Genomic DNA, 17,669 nt, shown 5'->3' on the forward strand with positions numbered 1-17,669 from the left:
GACAAATACTTAGGAGTTCACATAATCAGAACAAGTAAAGGTTTCAGACTCTCCCAAAAGGAGAAGATAGTAGAGTTGCTACACAGATGCAACATGTCAGAAGCCAAACCCAGTGAAATCCCCATGCAGCCGGATTTCCTAAAGAACATGTATAATGAAGTGGAGCCCTTCACAGACAACAAATTGTACAGGTCCACCATAGGATCATAATTGTATATAGCTAACTGGACAAGACCCAATATCGCATTAGCTGTCAACCTATTATCCAGGCATGTCAGTCAACCCACTACATACCACTGGGATGCCATCAAAAAGGTACTCAGGTATCTAAAATACAGTGCTGATGTCTACCTATGCCTCGAACCTGACTCATCCACTGAACCCAAACTATTGTGCTACGCAGATGCCGATTGGGCAGGAGACATCAAGAGCAGGAAGAGTACCTCTGGATACGTTTTCTACCTCAACGGCTGCCCCATACATTGGTACACAGGTAAACAGAAACTAGCGGCCACATCCACCATCAAGGCAGAGTTTGTTTGCATGTCCAAGGCCGCCAACAAGTTAACTTGGTTCGATGACCTATTCAGCTACATCTGGATAGAACCATCGTACCCCATAATCATCCACGAGGACAATAAAGCTGCCATCGAGATATCAAAAGCCGATGCCGTTGGCCAAAGGTCACGCCACATAGACATAAAATGTAAGCACGTCAGACAACTCTCAGAGATCGGTTTCATCAAGGCCATCCACTGTGACACCGAGGAACTAACAGCAGATATACTCACTAAGCCGTTACAACATAAACAGCACACATATCTTATGTCAAAATTATGTTATATATTAAATCATGTACGTATGTGTGTGTATATATATACATGTGTGAAAGTCATAGACCCACCAGCAGTTAGACATTTAGAGGGGGTTTTGTCAGATAAAATGTCTAACCCACACTTGTTCCTACTAGTTTATGGTCCAGCAAGGGTTAACATCACCCCAATACCCATCACCCCCTTGACCCCACCTTACCTTTACTCCTCCCCCTGGGTATATAAGACTGCCCACATGGGCACGAGGCAGTTCCAGATGTGTACCTGCAAAGGAAGGACAAAGGTCAGTTACTAATGTATGCTTGGGCCTAAGCCATATTGTAAGCCTATAAATAAAAAGGTTAGCAGAAACAATTACTTTGTACTGTGAGTTATTGGGCTAGATCCATCAACATAACATTTTTAAAAATCATTTATATATGAAATATAGAGATCACCCATCTCACTCATAGAGCAAACTCTAAAAATTGATTTTATTGCCACTCTTTGCTGAAACATACTCACTTGATTTTACACTGGGCAATTTTGTAATATTAGTGATAAATTTTGTAGAGCAAGCATATTTCATGACATCCCAAGAGTTGAGTCTCTAGTAATGTCCTTTAAGTAAGCCTTAGTTGCTTACATAAAGATAACAACAACAACAACAACAATAATGAATCCCTAAACATTTGGATCACTTCTTGACCACCATCGTCATTGACAAAATCCCTCTCATTCAATGGCAAAAGGCAACTTTATTTGGAATAGCTTACATCCTGCAATGATAACTTTAATACCATCAAAAAATATCTGCCATCCCAGCTTTTTGGGAAGGACAGAGTAGGTGGACAAAAAATGTCAGATCAAGTCTAAACATCTGGCTGTCAATGTGACAAACAATAATATTTTGATATATATTTAACATATATATATTATTGCCATGCATCATGGAATCCTTAGAATCCTACTTCTAGATTCAGATTCTTTAGTGATAAGATGTACACCTTATCTTGATATTTTGTTTTTATTTGTTCTGCAGAGCAGTCCAAAGGTGATTCTGTTTCATCGGACTAGGAAGAAGACAGCAGGTAGGAATTCAGTGCTTGGTTGTAGTAATGGCTGGCAATTGGGATCAAGATGGATGATTTCAGAAGGGGACTAGACTTCTTTCTAAATAGTAATTTCACATCAGCATTTCAAACCATTTTTAAGTAGCACTTTTGTGGCTCAGCTTCACTGTGTGAAATGGAAGCTCTCCAAGCTGATGCCAATGGCCTTTGTGGAAGAGGAACCTGGAGAAACCTCTCGATCTCAGCATAAACAAATACAGATCTTGGGCATAGGGAAGGAAGGAATGAGCCACCAAGAGTAACTTACAGAGAAGGTTACGCAGTGCTGAGAAAGAGAAAGCATGAGAATGAAATTCAGCCTGTGGCGGAAATCAGTTTTCATATGAATGGAACTATTTAATAGACAAATGGAGACATTAGGAATGTGTCCTTGTAGCTCAGTGATAAACATTATCAGAACATTCCCATAGGCACTTCTGAATCTCAAGATGCAAATATTTCTTCTAATGAAGACCATTGTCCTCTCTAGATAACAGAAGGGCAGAAAGGAATTTGAGAGCAGTTAGATTATTAATTACCAATGTATATGCATGCATATAAATCCCCCTCCATTTTGAAATGTATAAATATGAGTGAATTTGTCAGGTCTGCCATCATAATGTCCTCTACTCACAATAGAATTCCATATGCCACCAGACTTGAAATTTTGGGCTTGGACAATCTGGAACTGCGCCACCTGGGCTATGATCTAAGCACAGTACACAAAATTGTCTGCTACAACATCTTACCTGTCAACGACTTCTTCAGCTTCAACCACAATAATACACGGGCAAACAATCGATACAAACACAAGGTAAACCGCTCCAAACTCGATTGCAGAAAATACGACTTCAGCAACAGAGTGGTCAACGCCTGGAATGCACTACTTGACTCTGTTGTTATAGCCTCTAACCCTCACAGCTTCAACCTTAAACTGTCTACTGTGGATCTCGCCCCATTCTTAAGATGTCCGTAAAGGGGGCGTGCATAAGTGCACCAGTGTGCCTACCATCCCTGTCTTATTGTCCCTATTTATCTGTATTTACTTCCTTTGTTCATGTTTATGTTCATACCTATACTTGTTATCTTGTACATGTTTGACAAACAAACAAACAAATAAATAAATAATGTCCTCAGCCTATTTCGCTGGCATCGTGCCATAAAATGCGGGGAGAGGGAGAATGGGGACGTAGGGAAGGGAGATGACAGGATGACAGAAACCAGAGGTGTCAATCTGGAACAGACTGGTTGATCCAACAACATGAGCATGAGAATGGAATGGAATGTGAAACTCCACCAAACCTTAACACTGTTACCAAAACTCCTAATATTACTGGAGTCTTAAAACTGGTCAAGATGGGAGGACCTGGGAGAAGGGGAAAAGGCAGGCTTTGCACAGGAGTACTCAGATCCAACTTTTCTTGCTCTGTAACCACTTGACTTTAGTAAAAGTATCCCTTTTGCTACAAATGGATTTGAGGGTCTTTCTTTCCTAAACATCCAAGCTAGGACAAGCCTGACAGCATCCTTTTCTCTGCAAGAGTTCCTCCCACTATTTTCTCAAGGGAATTTCTCCAGTGCACACTGGAGTAAATTAACAGTAAATACTGCAGCGAACCTTGATTGCGTGCTTTGGGTCCTGCATTTGATGCCACAAACCCCTCCATGTTTAGTATAAGAGGAATACAGAGCATCTTAGGTGGACTTTTAAGATTAAGATTAAGACATCAGGCTAGACATCAGGAGACTGTGAGTTCTAATCCTACCTTAGCCATGAAAGCCAAAAAGGTAGGATTAGAACTCACAGTCTGATAACATTTAGTTTGGTGCCCTAATCTCAAAAATCCATTTAAGGCATTCTGTGTTCCCCTTATAATAAATAGGCTGATTTTTGGCTAGTCACTCTGTCTCAGCCCAACTCACCTCACAGGATTGTTGTTTTGGGGAAATTAGGAGGAGGAAGGTGTGTGGGGTATGTTCTCCACATTAGGTTATTTGTAAAAATAATAAAGGCAAGATACATGTAATAAACAAAGATAAATAAAATTATCTTATTCTACCTTACTACAGAGAAGAGCATCCTAGAATCTCTGCTTTGCCTGTGTCTTGAACTGGCCTACTATGAAGGGCTGCCACATAGGTTGAACCTCTTTGAAAATGGCATCCATATCTCAAAGGCACCATTTGAAAACCTAGCTACCGTTTTGTTGGCTTCAGAATAATGGGTGTGTGCTTATTTCTCTCAGGAATCAATCGAAGCCTGGGCAAATGATGACAAGCTGCACCAGAGAACCTTCCAAAAGCATCCATTGTCCTTTCAGAAACTGACTGGTGGGAACTTGGGAGACAAATAAGGAAAGAAATAAAACCCACATCACTTTTGCTGTTAAAATAATAAATTTCTTGGAATAATTTGTTATATCTTGATTTGAGACAGCCTTTTAATTAATCCCGCTCCCTCAAAAAGAACCTCTTAAAATGGGGCAAAACTCAAAACTCAAAATGATGATACAATGATCTCTTCAATTCATGCATCACCTGATATTGTTGTTGTTATTATTATTGATTATTATTGATTATTGATCATTGCACAGTCAGCCAGATGTTCAGACTGGGTTTGGCATTTTTGTCTACCTATCGAGTCCTTACCAAGGGCCTGGGATTTGCAGAACTGGATGTTTGACGATGTTACAGATATCATCGCAGGATGGAAGCTGTTCCAAGTAAAGCTGCATTTTGCAATTGACTGATGGTGAATTTGTCAATGCCAATGGTGTTCAAGTGGTGCTCCAGTTGTTTTGGGATACTTAGTTCACAGACGTCTGTTGTATACTTCCCTTTGTTTTAAAAGGATTTGATTGAAGGAGGAGCTGGAGTAATCTGGTTGTCTTAATTGTGGTGATTTGTACTGGAAATCTGAGGCTAGTGGTGTGCTGGAGTCAATTTGTCTGGTTCCATGAGAGCCAATCAGTGGCTAGTTCTAACCGGCTTTACTACCGGTTCTCTTCGTGCACGTACTTTGCGTGCGATTGCCGCATGCATGCTCGCTTTGTTCGCATGTGCGCCAAACTTGCACTCTGCGCAAGCACGTTAGCAATATTCCCAGCTGAGGTGTGGCAATCCACTCTGCCGCACCTATCAGCTGGGCTAAAAATAAAGAAATATAAGATAGGAATAACACGGAGGCGGGCGGGAGGGCCCAAAGAGAACCAGTTCGGTGACGTCATGTCGTCACTGCTACCGGCTCAGCCAAACCAGGCCGAACTGCGAGGAATCCACCACTGGAGCCAATTGTTAAATCTTGTGAGTTGGTTGAAAATTTTGTAACCTGGTTGAATGCAGAGCTGAGTTACAATGCCTAGCGTACTGCTCAGCTGTTCTGCAGCTAGCAGTGTGAGGCAACAGTGGTAATGGATCCATCAGACTGGTTGTTGGATTTTGCCTGCACACCATTATCTGAGGCTGAACCTTTAATCTGGCACGAAGGTGACATTGATAAAAATTTGATTTTAAGAGCATGGATATCAAGGACAGCAGCTTTGGTGAATATACTGCAGCAGCTGCTTAATATACACTTGTAATTAAAGCCAGATACAATCTCGAAGTACAGGTAGTCCTTGACTTATGACCATAATTGAGCTCAAACTTTCTGTTGTTAAGCGAGATGTTGTTAAGTGAGTTTTGCCTCATTTTACAACTTTTCTTGTCTCAGTTGTTAAGTGAATCACTGCAGTTGATAAGTTAGTAACTTGGTTGTTAAGTGAATCTGGCTTCCTTATTGACTTTGCCTATCAGAAATTCACAAAAAATGATCATATGCCCTTGGGACACAGCAACCGTCATAAATATGAACCAGTTGTCAAACACCTGAATTTTGATCACATGATCATGGGGATGCTGCAAAGGTTGCAACTGGGAAAAACAAGTCATAAATCACATTTTTCAGTGCTGTTGTTAACTTTGAACATTCAGTATAGGAACTGTTGTACGTTGAGGACTACCTGCAACAGCACCTTTTGCAGAAGAAATACTGATGATTTGCAGCGGTGACCTTTGCAAACCTTCAGAATAACCCACTTTGCACTTCCCTCCATGTAAATATAGTTCCATTGAGGACTGTGTGTTGAGTATGATTGGTCAGCCAGTTACGAAGCCCTCTGGTGGTGGTGATGCTGTCTATCCCACATTTTTCTATCTTACCTAGATGTAGGCTGTGGTCTACTTTATCAAATGCTTTACTGACCAAGTAAATTATGTCCAGACTATTTTCCCAACCGACCAATTACAAATGTCTTCATGTAATTAAATAAGTTGGAAATTAATGTAGCTGGCGAGGGGAGGGGGGCAGAATAGTGTCCTTTAAATCTTGAAAGAGCTTAAGAATTGTCTATCAGGGAGAATGACCTGGTCTTCAGAACCTTCTACATTGCCAATGAAGTGGAAGCCACATGGGTTTTTGACTGCAGAATCCCCTAGCTCAGGGGTGTCAAACTCAAGGCCCACAGGCTGGATCCAGCCCACAGGGTACTTAAATGTGGCCTGCGGGGCTGCCTTGGAAATGGACCAGCCTGCAGTTCCTCTGCCAGTGAAAATGGAACTCTGTTTTTGCTGACAGAGGGCTGCAGGAGGCTGTTGCGGCCGAAAATGTCATGTGTAAATGCCTCATTCTTAAATGAAAGATATATGTATCCATGGAATGTCAAGGGTTAACTTATTCTCCTCTTCCTAATGTATTCCTCATTAACCACTCCCCGCTTCTAATCCCGCCTCCTTGGTATAAAAAGTGATGCACATCTTATCTCCTTGCTTCTTTCTGCAATCACTCTGTGAATAAAGAATGCCTTCTGTAAATAAATTATCTTCTGTTTGAATATAAGAAGTCTGAACCTATTACTGAGTCTGATCCTCGAAGTACGGCAACAATCTGGTAGCAGAGGATGGTTGGCTGACTCAATAAGAAACAGACATGCCAAAGAAAGAAAACTCCAGAAACAAAAGAGAAAGACCCAACACCAGGGCACACAACAAAGAAATGGAAACAGATCAAGAAATGATCGATGAATCTACAATAAAAATGACAAAAGAACCTGAAAACTTCACTACAGACGACGAAGAGGTAATCGATGAACCCGACGACCAAGAAGCGAGCGAAACAGAAAACAACACACTCAGATTAGAAATACTAAGACTGCTGAAAAGCCAAAAAGACGACAAAAATCTCATCGCGAACCTCCAAGACATCATAAAAGATAGCAGAGCAGCGAGAGAAAACCACATCAACACACCAAACCTAAAGATCACAAAATGGTAAGCGAATTACCTATAAATGAAAATATAACTAAAAGAAAGACTAACGGTCCCGCACAAAATTTTGAATGGCAGCCATCTTGGTTTTGTCAGCCTGCCAAAATGGCTGACTCAGAACCAATCAGAAAGCAGAGTTCAAAATGGCTGGCACGAAAAGCTCTACACAGCATAAGAAATAAAAAAGAAAAATTCTATTCATCAGAAGAATCTGATACAGACACCGAAGAAACATCAACCAAACTACAAATCGAAACAGCTATGAAAACACTCTTTGCAGCCTTCGGCCCGAATCTAAAAATCTCAAAGAAATCAACGAAAGTACCAAAGACTGTAAATCAAATAACAAAGAAAGGACAAACTGCACAATCCAAAGACAAAGATACAGAAGCAAACGAACAAGCGTTCCTGCTTCCATCCACTCTGAATCGATCGACGAGAGCGCTAACGCCCGAACCCAGAGAGCCTTGCAAGTACTCGCCCACACCGCAGACCCTTCCGGGAGCCAGAAAACTCAACCGAGACAGCTACGATGAAAAGAAGCAAGCCCCGATCCACACCTGGACACCTAAAGTCGAGCCAGAGAGCGAGTCATCAGAGGAAGAGCACTGCGAGGGAGCTGCAGCAGCGAGAACCTCCCCCGACAGCTTCAGGAACAAAATGATCTACGCGCATGCGCAAATACGCCCAGACGAACATAGAGATAATAAAGATCAGAGGGAACCATTCAGACTAATCGCGAGTATCCCTAGACCATTCTGCAATTATCAACATATACAGGACCATGGACAGCCTCCAGTTGTAAGTAATGCAGCAAATAACATTGGAAATTTGGCTAATGATTTTCCAAAATTGAGAATAGACGGTGTTAACTTACAGGAATGGAGTCAGCAACTCCAGGTTGTTTTCTTAAAAGAAAATTTATTATTTTTTATAACTAACCCTCCTAAAAAACCATGGACATTGAAATTGGACTGCCTACATCACAGAGCATTTTATTTATTAATCTCTAGTATATCACCTGCTATTTATCATAGTATTAAGCATAATCTAACTGTCTCTGAAATAATTCATTGTATGTTTAAATTGTTTCATAGTGAAAGTGTGGCAACCACAACTAGAATGTCTAAAAACTTTTTCTCAGCCAGGATAAAACCTGGGACTACCATAAGTGAACATTTACTATTATTGAACACAACTAGAGCAGAACTTCATTTAAGGGGAGAAATAATATCTGACCAGACAATGAAAAGTGTTATTATTAATTCATTAGACCCATCATGGGACAACTTCATATCACATCTAGATACAATTAACTTAGGCTATCTATCTATAGAGAGTTTATCAAATAGATTAATTGCTGAAGATAATTTGAGAAGAAGCCGCTACAGTACACACAAAGAACATAGACAGATCAAAAGAGTAGTATTCCAAGACAGACATCAGGACACAATAGAATGTTATAACTGTGGATCTAAGGAACATTATAGGAGAGATTGTCCAAAACCTCCTAGAGAAAGACAAAGACATGACACAAGAAACAGATATCACGATAGACAATCATCCATTGACAGATATAGACACAGAAATTCTCCAAACTTTAGAGAACATAGAGGGGGCAGAGACAACTCAAGGGACAGGAAGTTGGGATCATTATACGGATTAGATAAACACACTATAATCAAAAATCAAGACTCAAAAGACAATGCTTGGCTCATTGATTCCGGAGCAACAAATCACACAACACACGATAAGAAAATATTATCTTCCTTCGTTGAAGATAAATTTGTAATTAAAGTAGCAAACCAAGAGGAAATCCAAGTTATTGGAAGAGGAAATGTAGAATTACCCGGTCTAGGGAAAATAGAGGGGGTACAATTAATACCCAAAATACCTCACAACATTCTCAGTGCAATAAAGCTAAGCAGGGACTCTAACATAAACATAGTATTCTCAAAAGGAAAAGTGACTCTAGAGAAAAACAAAATAAACATAGGTAATATAATTATCAAAGGAAATTTACCATATCTGATTACAGAAGAAAAATGGCTACACAACATTAATTCAAACATAGAAACTAACACTAGCACAGAAACAGATAATGATATAGATAGTGACAATGAAGAACATGAATCAGAATATAATGATGAAACTACATCTGATAACAATACACACAATAACAAAAAACCCATAATTGGAAAACCAATTCATGATGAATGTGCACACATATTACATAGAAAATTAGGACATGCCAGTTTTTCTGTAATACAAAAAATGATTGAACATGCTGAAGGTGTTAAAATAAAAGACTGCAAAAATTACTTGGAATGTTCAGTATGCAAGTCTTCAAAACTGAGAACCAAACCCAGACCCAAAAAGGCAACAAGATCATCAAATCATATTTTTAATTTAGTACATATGGATCTAGTTGGCCCATTAACTCCATCAATTACATATAAAAAACGATATTTCCTCACTATTGTAGACGACTTCAGTCGTTATGGCTTTGTCTACACCTTAAAACATAAAGATGAAACATTTCAAAAATTTAAGGAATTTTATAAACGTGTGGAAACACAGCATCACACACAAATCAAGCAAATCATGACAGACAGAGGGTCTGAATTCATGTCAAAAGAATTCTCTCAATGGCTAAAATCAAAAGGAATGTTGCATTTCACCTCTAGTCCTTTCTCTGCTTTTCAAAATGGAGTGGTAGAACGACGAAACTCGACACTACAAACTATGATTAGGTGTACATTAGAGGATGCTGGGTTAGGTAAGCATTTCTGGTCAGAAGCCCTATTATATTCCAATTACACACTCAACCGACTTTGGTCTAGCGTCATGAACAAAACACCATACGAACTGATGTATAGTAAAAAACTCAAGATAGCCCACATGCATGTGTTTGGAGTTACAGCAGATGTACATATACCGAAACAATTAAGACGTAAGGGGGATAATGTGTCCAGAAGCCTTAGATTCATGGGTTATGAAACAGGTACAAAAGGATATAGATTTATTGACAATAACAACAAATTCATAATTTCTAGGACCGCTGTTTTTCACGAACAGGCCAATTGGTCTAAAATACATCTCAATGAAATACTTCCAATGACAAGGCCTAATGTTAAAACACAAGGTAGAACAAGACAGGAAGGGCAAACCTGTAACACACAAAAGGACAACACCAAAACGTGGATTGGAAATTGTCCTAAAATCAAAATAGATTCATTAACACAAAAGGAGGCAAGATATTTACATGATAACAATGATAGACCAGAAAAGACAATCAGATGTAACAGAAATTAGGTACCTGAACGATTTAAAGATTACATAATGCACATACATAATGAAACACCAACACCAAACACATATGAAGATGTATTAAAACTCCCTTTGGAAGAAAGAAACAAATGGGAACTAGCCATGGCCAAAGAAATGGACAGTTTACGAGAACTTAATGTATTCACTCCAACACCAGTCCCAAAGAATAAGACGATTATAGGCACTAGGTGGATAATTAAGATTAAAAATCTAGAAGGGGGTAACACATTATATAAAGCAAGATTGGTAGCACAGGGTTTTGCTCAAAAATATCCTGAGGATTATACCGACACATATTCTCCCACTGTAAGAACTGAAAGCTTTAGTGATAGCCTCAGCTCTTAATCTTGAAGTTTTTCAATATGATATACAAACTGCATATCTACATGCGAAACTTGATAAAGAAATATATGTAAGAGCCCCACATAGTAAAAACACAAATAGAAATGAAACATGGTTACTGAACAAAAGTTTGTATGGATTAAAGCAATCCGGCAAATGTTGGTATGAATGCTTGGTCAACGTACTCAAGACCATGAACTTCAATGCCACAATGGCAGACAATTGCTTTTTTGTTAGAAGGGAAGGTGAATCATTAGAATTTGTGTTAATTTATGTGGATGACATTTTGTATATTGGTAAACATAAAGACAAGAGAGATACTTTTGTAACAAAACTAGGAGAACATTTTTCATTAAAATCATTGGGGGAAGTAAACAAATACCTAGGAGTACACATTAGTAAAACCGAGAAAGGATTTAGATTATCTCAAAAAGATAAAATAGTTGAACTTTTGAATAAATGCAATATGAATAATGCAAAACCTTGTGACACCCCAATGCAGACTGATTTCATAAAGAATATGAATGAATCATCTCCTGAGTTTAAAGACAATACGCTTTATAGGTCAGTTATTGGTTCTTTTTTGTATATTGCTAATTGGACCAGACCTGATATTGCTTTACCCCTTAATTTGTTGTCCAGATATATCAGTAAACCCTTAATTTATCATTGGGAAGCAATTAAGAGGGTGTTGAGATATTTAAAACACAGCTTAGATTTCTGTCTATTACTAGAACCAAACAGTGTTAAAGAACCTATCCTCACTTGTTATGCAGACGCTGACTGGGCAGGCGACACTAAGAGTAGGAAGAGCACTTCCGGTTATGTATTCTTTCTTAACAACTGTCCAGTCTATTGGTATACTGGAAAACAGGATTTAGTAGCTACTTCAACGACAGAGGCAGAGTATATCTGTCTGTCAAAAGCTTCTAACAATCTCATCTGGTTCAATGATTTATTAACTGATGTCTGGAAGTGTCCATCACAGCCCTTCACTATATATGAAGATAACAAAGCTGCAATAGAAATATCAAGAGCAGATGCTATTGGCCAAAGATCCAGGCATATAGATATCAAATACAAACATGTAAGACAATTATCTCAAAATGGATTCATCAAAGCTATTCATTGTGATACTACTGAACAAATAGCTGATATTTTAACTAAACCTTTACAATGCAAACAACATAAATATTTAACCTCAAAATTATATGTTCAATATTACTCTAATTCTGAATGTAATTATTGTTATGTGTCAAATCGGCATTTAGAGGGGGATTTGTCATGTGTAAATGCCTCATTCTTAAATGAAAGATATATGTATCCATGGAATGTCAAGGGTTAATTTATTCTCCTCTTCCTAATGTATTCCTCATTAACCACTCCCCGCTTCTAATCCCGCCTCCTTGGTATAAAAAGTGATGCACATCTTATCTCCTTGCTTCTTTCTGCAATCACTCTGTGAATAAAGAATGCCTTCTGTAAATAAACTATTTTCTGTTTGAATATAAGAAGTCTGAACCTATTATTGAGTCTGATCCTCGAATTATGGCAACAGAAAATGGGGCCCAGGGGAGCCACACACAGCCCTCCCAGGCTCCGTTTTCAATGGCAGAGGGCTAGCAAAACAAAATAAAAACAAAACAAAAGTAGAAATGTTTCCTCAGGAAAGGAGAAAGGGAAAGAGGAAAGAAAAAGAAAAAGAAGGAAAGATGGGAAGGAAGAAGAAAGGAGAATGAAGAGGTAAGGAAAAATAAGAAGAGGGAGGGAGGAAAGAGGGAGGGAGGGAGGGAGGGAGGAAGGAAGGAAGGAAGGAAGGAAGGAAGGAAGGAAGGAAGGAAGGAAGGAAGGAAGGAGATTATAATGAGAGTGAGGGAGGGTCTGAGGCAAGTCCTGTCTTAGCACTTGGCCACCACAGGTGCCCCCAACAGGAGCGATATTAAGCTGGCCACACCCACCCTGGCCACACCCAACCCGGCCCCTGATGCGTTGTGTTTGATGTTGTCAAACACAATCCTGATGCGGCTCTCAATGAAATCTTGTTTGACACCCCTGGTCTAATTATTCAAAAATCCTGCAGAATCCTACCTAGCTTCCTTTCTTGCTTGCTCACTTTTTACTTAGTCACATGGTCAGATGGGGCTTCCTCAGTCTGAGTGTAACTGGTGACTACACAGACACACATGAATCTATATGGAATCACTGACAATTAGCACTTGGAGTTGAACCCAGGAAGCAGCTGGCAACCAAGGCAACTCCTGATCCAGCAACGTCACTCCAGTAAATTGGCATGCACTCATCACTTCTGGTTCCCCTTCTCAGCCTGTTGTAATGCGTATAACGCCAGGAATTCACCACAACTCTTAAAGAAGAGGTCAGGTGACTGGCTGGGAACGGAGGACTGAAGTGTAAATTATCTCCCGGATGATGTCTGCAGTTCCAACTGAGATACGTACCATGCTCTTAGATGGCACAAGAAAAACAGGAAGAAGATTGATATGGGTTCAGATCAAATGGCAGGAACATATGTTTGACAAATATCAGATACATTACAGAGGCCTAATGACAGAATATGTTTGTTACAGGAGATACAAATATAAAGGCATAATATATGTGGCACAAATACAAAGGCATATATGTATTACAGGAACTTAATCGTTACAGAATCTAGTATACCAGTATATCATGTTCTAGTATTATTTATTATATCCTTATTATATCCTTCAGTAAGTAACTGGGGTTTGTTTTTTTTGGGGGGGGGGGAGCTTTAAAAAAAATTAATTGAGTTTTTTTTTAAGGAGTTTTATTTTTTTTTAGACATAGAAATATAAATAAAATACAATAATAAAATAAAATATTTGTGCAGCTTTCTGAGATTTGGTGTGTTTCTGTAGTGTTTCACTCTAACTACACAAACACACAAAATCTCACAAAGCTGTATGTGGCATTTTGTGTGGAAAAAGTGTAAAAGTTGGTTTTTGAGCTTTTTGTGGCGGTGTGAGGTTCCTACTTGTTGCAGGGGCCATTTTGGGTCAAGTGCAGCTGCTTTTATATTGTGTGTGAGTCAGTTGTGTTGTGTTGTGTTGTGTTGTGTTGTGTTTATGTAAAGTGTAAAAGTTGGTTTTTGAGCTTTTTGTGGCTGTGTGAGGTTCCTGCTTGTTGCAGGGACCAATTTGGGTCAAGTGCAGCTGTTTTTACATGTGTGAGTCAGTTGTGTTGTGTGTGTGTAAAGTGTAAAAGTTGGTTTTTGGTCCCTCTTATTGTTTTGTGTACTATTTATTATTTATAAATTTATTATTTATATTATTTATTATTATTGGCCACGCCCACTGGGTCACCTGACCACCAAGCTACACCCACCAATTAAGCCACGCCCACAGAACCAGTAGGGAAAATTTTTAGATTTCACCCCTGACAGAAACCATTCAGATACTTTTTCCAATCAGGGGTTTAAGGTCATGGACCTGCCCTATTGCTCCCAGAGTTCATAGTTTAAGTTCATCTTAAGTTCATTGTGAAGAGCCGTAGTGGTGCAGTGGTTAGAGTGCTGTACTGCAAGCTACTACTGCTGATCACCGGCTGCCAGCAGCTTGGCAGTTCAAATCTCACCAGGCTCAACATTGACTCAGCCTTCCATTCTTCCGAGGTGGGTAAACTGAGGACCCAGATCGTTGGGGGCAATAGGCTGACTCTGTAAACCGCTCAGAGAGAACTGTAAAGCACTGTGAAGTGGTATACAAGTCTAAGTGCTATTGGTATTGCTATCTCTGAGTACCTGAAAATGAAAGCTATGTTGCAAGTTGATGACAGATCAGGGGTGGGTTCTAAATTTTTTTACTACCGGTTCTGTGGGCATGGCTTATTTTGTGGGCATGGCTGGATGGTCATGTGACAAGTCTTTAGGATTTAGCAGAGGTACTGGTCTAACAGGCTTTTAACTGCTTGCAGAGCTGTACCGGTCTACCCATTTATTTTTGCAGGCACTAGTCTACTCATCTATTTTTGCAGGCAGTGGTCTACCCATTTATTTTTGCAGGCACCAGTCGACTCATTTGTTTTTGGAGTCACCAGTCTACCACCAAACTGCCATTTACCACTGATCAGCTGTAGGGCAGCCCTTTGAAGCCCCACGGCAAGAGTTTAAACAGTATTTTCCCTTATAGCCCATCAGCTGGCACTCAGGAGGCAGCAATAGATTGGGGCTGGGGCCAAATAAAAGGTAAGAATAACGCGGTGGGGCAGTGGAGGGGCGGGGGGGCAGAACCGGTTCGGTGTCGTCATATTGTCACCACTACCGGCTTGGCTGAACTGAGAGGAACCCACCACTGTGACAGATGTTTTCAACATTATATAGGCTGAGATCAGTGTTATATGGAAGGAGATCCTATTATTCCATTTCCTTCTTCCTAGTTCCTCCTCCCAACTTTTCGTACTAAGTTTCGAATACAGAGCTGTGAGGGAGATGAGCAAATTCTACATTTAATAAATAAATACAGAAGGTTTATTTATGCCCATGAATGTGTTTGACCTCTTTTCAAACCATCTTGACTGATGGCATCAGGTTTGGTACCAATGAATTCTATGCTTGGAAGAATAGTATATAACATGAAAAACTATTCTTTCTTACATTCGTATAGAAAACATGTTGAAATAGCAAATGCCCAAATTGCAACATTACATCTGAACCAGCCAAGCAGGTCCCAGCAGCCATTTTATGTCCCAGGAAGAAGTTCTGTGCAAATTAAGTTTTGAGTGGGGCAAAGATTTATGATGGTTCGTGTAGATGGTGAGAATTTAAAGTTGATATAATTAGAGTCTGAATATGAAACACCAGGAGCATTTTGACTTTGTGGTTTGTGCACCTATGAAAAGAACAGGAAGAAGAAGATCTATACCAAAATATCAATATCAACGGCTTTTGCTGACTAGTGTAGATCAGGGGTGTCAAACTGGATTTTTTTGAGGGTCGGATCAGCATTGTTGTTCTCCATGGGCCAGCTGGGAGGGAGGGGACCACGGGCTAGTCCTTTGCTATTTCCAGGCCAGCCCTATGGGCCAGATTGAAGCACCCTGTGGGCTGGATCTGGCCTGGGGGCCTTGAGTTTGATGTAGCTCAAACTGGTGTAGCTTCCTGCAACACTCCTTTCTACAGTGTAGGTGAAGGGTATGGAAGATTAATCTCCAGATTCCTGTTGGGAAATTCCCTGTGTGATGATGATGATGATAATTGTTCAACACACCTTGTCAGCTTAATGAGCCATGGTGTCAGAAACAAAAAAGAGCTGTTTCTCTTCCTTCAACAATTTCCAGATTTATAAGAATTTGGATTTCCCAAGAAAAATGGGACAAAATGGCTTTGCCTTTGGATTCCAAATTATTAGAGGAGACAAGATTTTATCTACAGATAGTCCTTGATTTAGGATCACAACTGGGACCAGAATTTCCATTGTAAAGCAAGGCAGCTGTTAAGTGACTCATGCCTAATTTTACAATCTTTTTGCCATGGTTGTTAAGCAAATCACTGCAGCTAAGGGAATCATGTGGTCATTAAGCAAATGCAGCTTCCCCCCATTGACTTTGCTTGTTGGAAGCTGGCTGGGCAGGTCGCAAATGGTCATCATGTGACCCCAGGATGCTACAATCCTCTTAAATATATGCCGATTGCCAAGCAAGTAAGTGTGAGTACCAATTTTATGTCACTTTTTTCAGTGCCACTGTAACTTCGAACATTTGTTAAATGAATGGTTGTAAGTTGAGGATTACTGTACTTCCCCCCCGACACTTGATTTCTTATCTTGGGCTTGCAGATCTCAGCAGTTGGAATTATCCATAACCGTTGGAATTCATTGTTGGAATGTATTTTTATGCAATAACTACAATAGCATTCAGTCAGTAGATGGCAGTGTTTACAAGTTTGGATCTATGGTATATACTCTATGCTCTTTTGTTCTAAGTAGAGTTTCCTGTTTCCTGTTACAGTTGAGCAGTAAAGTGCATGGTGACTGTACTCTTTGTTTGCTCTGTGGTGCTATACGTAAACAGAATTTCTAACAGGTAATGGGCCCAGTGACTGCATCCAAGTGTACAGCAGCAGCATAAACACTCAGTCATAGCCAACTACAACAAATAAGAGCAAATTACAGCAACAAAAAGAAGACTGCAACAGAATAAAAGAAAATGGCCAGTAACACAGCTGCAACAAAGATTTCATTGGCAAATCTGACAAATCAGAACTACCAGGTCCAAAATACATGCAGCTGATGATTATAGATAGAGTGACTTTGCTTGTCAGAAGGTAGCCAAAGGGTACCTTTGAAACTGCAACCATCATGAATCATAAAGCCTCTGAATTTTGAACATGTAACGACGGAACAGTCCTACGTGTGAAAAAGTCTCTTTTTTCAGTGCTTGTAATTTTGAATGGTCATTAAACAAATAGTTGTAAATCAAGGACTGCCTGTAACCTGGTCCAATTGCCAAACTTGATAAGTAAGAATCTAGTGCTCTAAGGCAGGGCTGTCAAACTCCCGGCCAGTGGGCTGGATACGGCATGCATTGGCCATGCCCATGCCCGGTTTAGTGAAGGAGGAAAATGTCCCAATATGTCACGTGACACCGCCGTGACAATGCAAGTTTGACACTTCTTTTCTGGTAATATTGTACTATTCTAAGGGATTCTTTTCCCCACACCTCCTTCCCCCACTTCGTTTTCTTGTGTTTTGCCTTTTCAACTCTGGTTTTTGTAAACCCTTGGGATGTAATAATAACT

General features: G+C 39.8%; 1 protein-coding gene across 1 annotated transcript in view; it reads left to right on the plus strand.

Annotated features, from left to right (window-relative positions):
* Positions 1 to 17,669, plus strand: part of LOC139309390 (cholinesterase-like) — a 47,336-nt gene that overhangs the window by 13,940 nt on the left and 15,727 nt on the right. The window contains exon 4 of the mRNA XM_070933453.1: positions 1,855 to 1,903. Coding sequence (XP_070789554.1) covers positions 1,855 to 1,889 — 35 coding nt within the window. The 3' untranslated portion in view covers positions 1,890 to 1,903. The remainder of the gene's footprint in view (positions 1 to 1,854; positions 1,904 to 17,669) is intronic.

This window comes from Pituophis catenifer, unplaced genomic scaffold (assembly GCF_029215685.1).
Source record: "Pituophis catenifer annectens isolate HBS135680 unplaced genomic scaffold, rPitCat1.0.hap2 SCAF_2, whole genome shotgun sequence".
Classification (NCBI taxonomy): Eukaryota; Metazoa; Chordata; class Lepidosauria; order Squamata; family Colubridae; genus Pituophis; species Pituophis catenifer.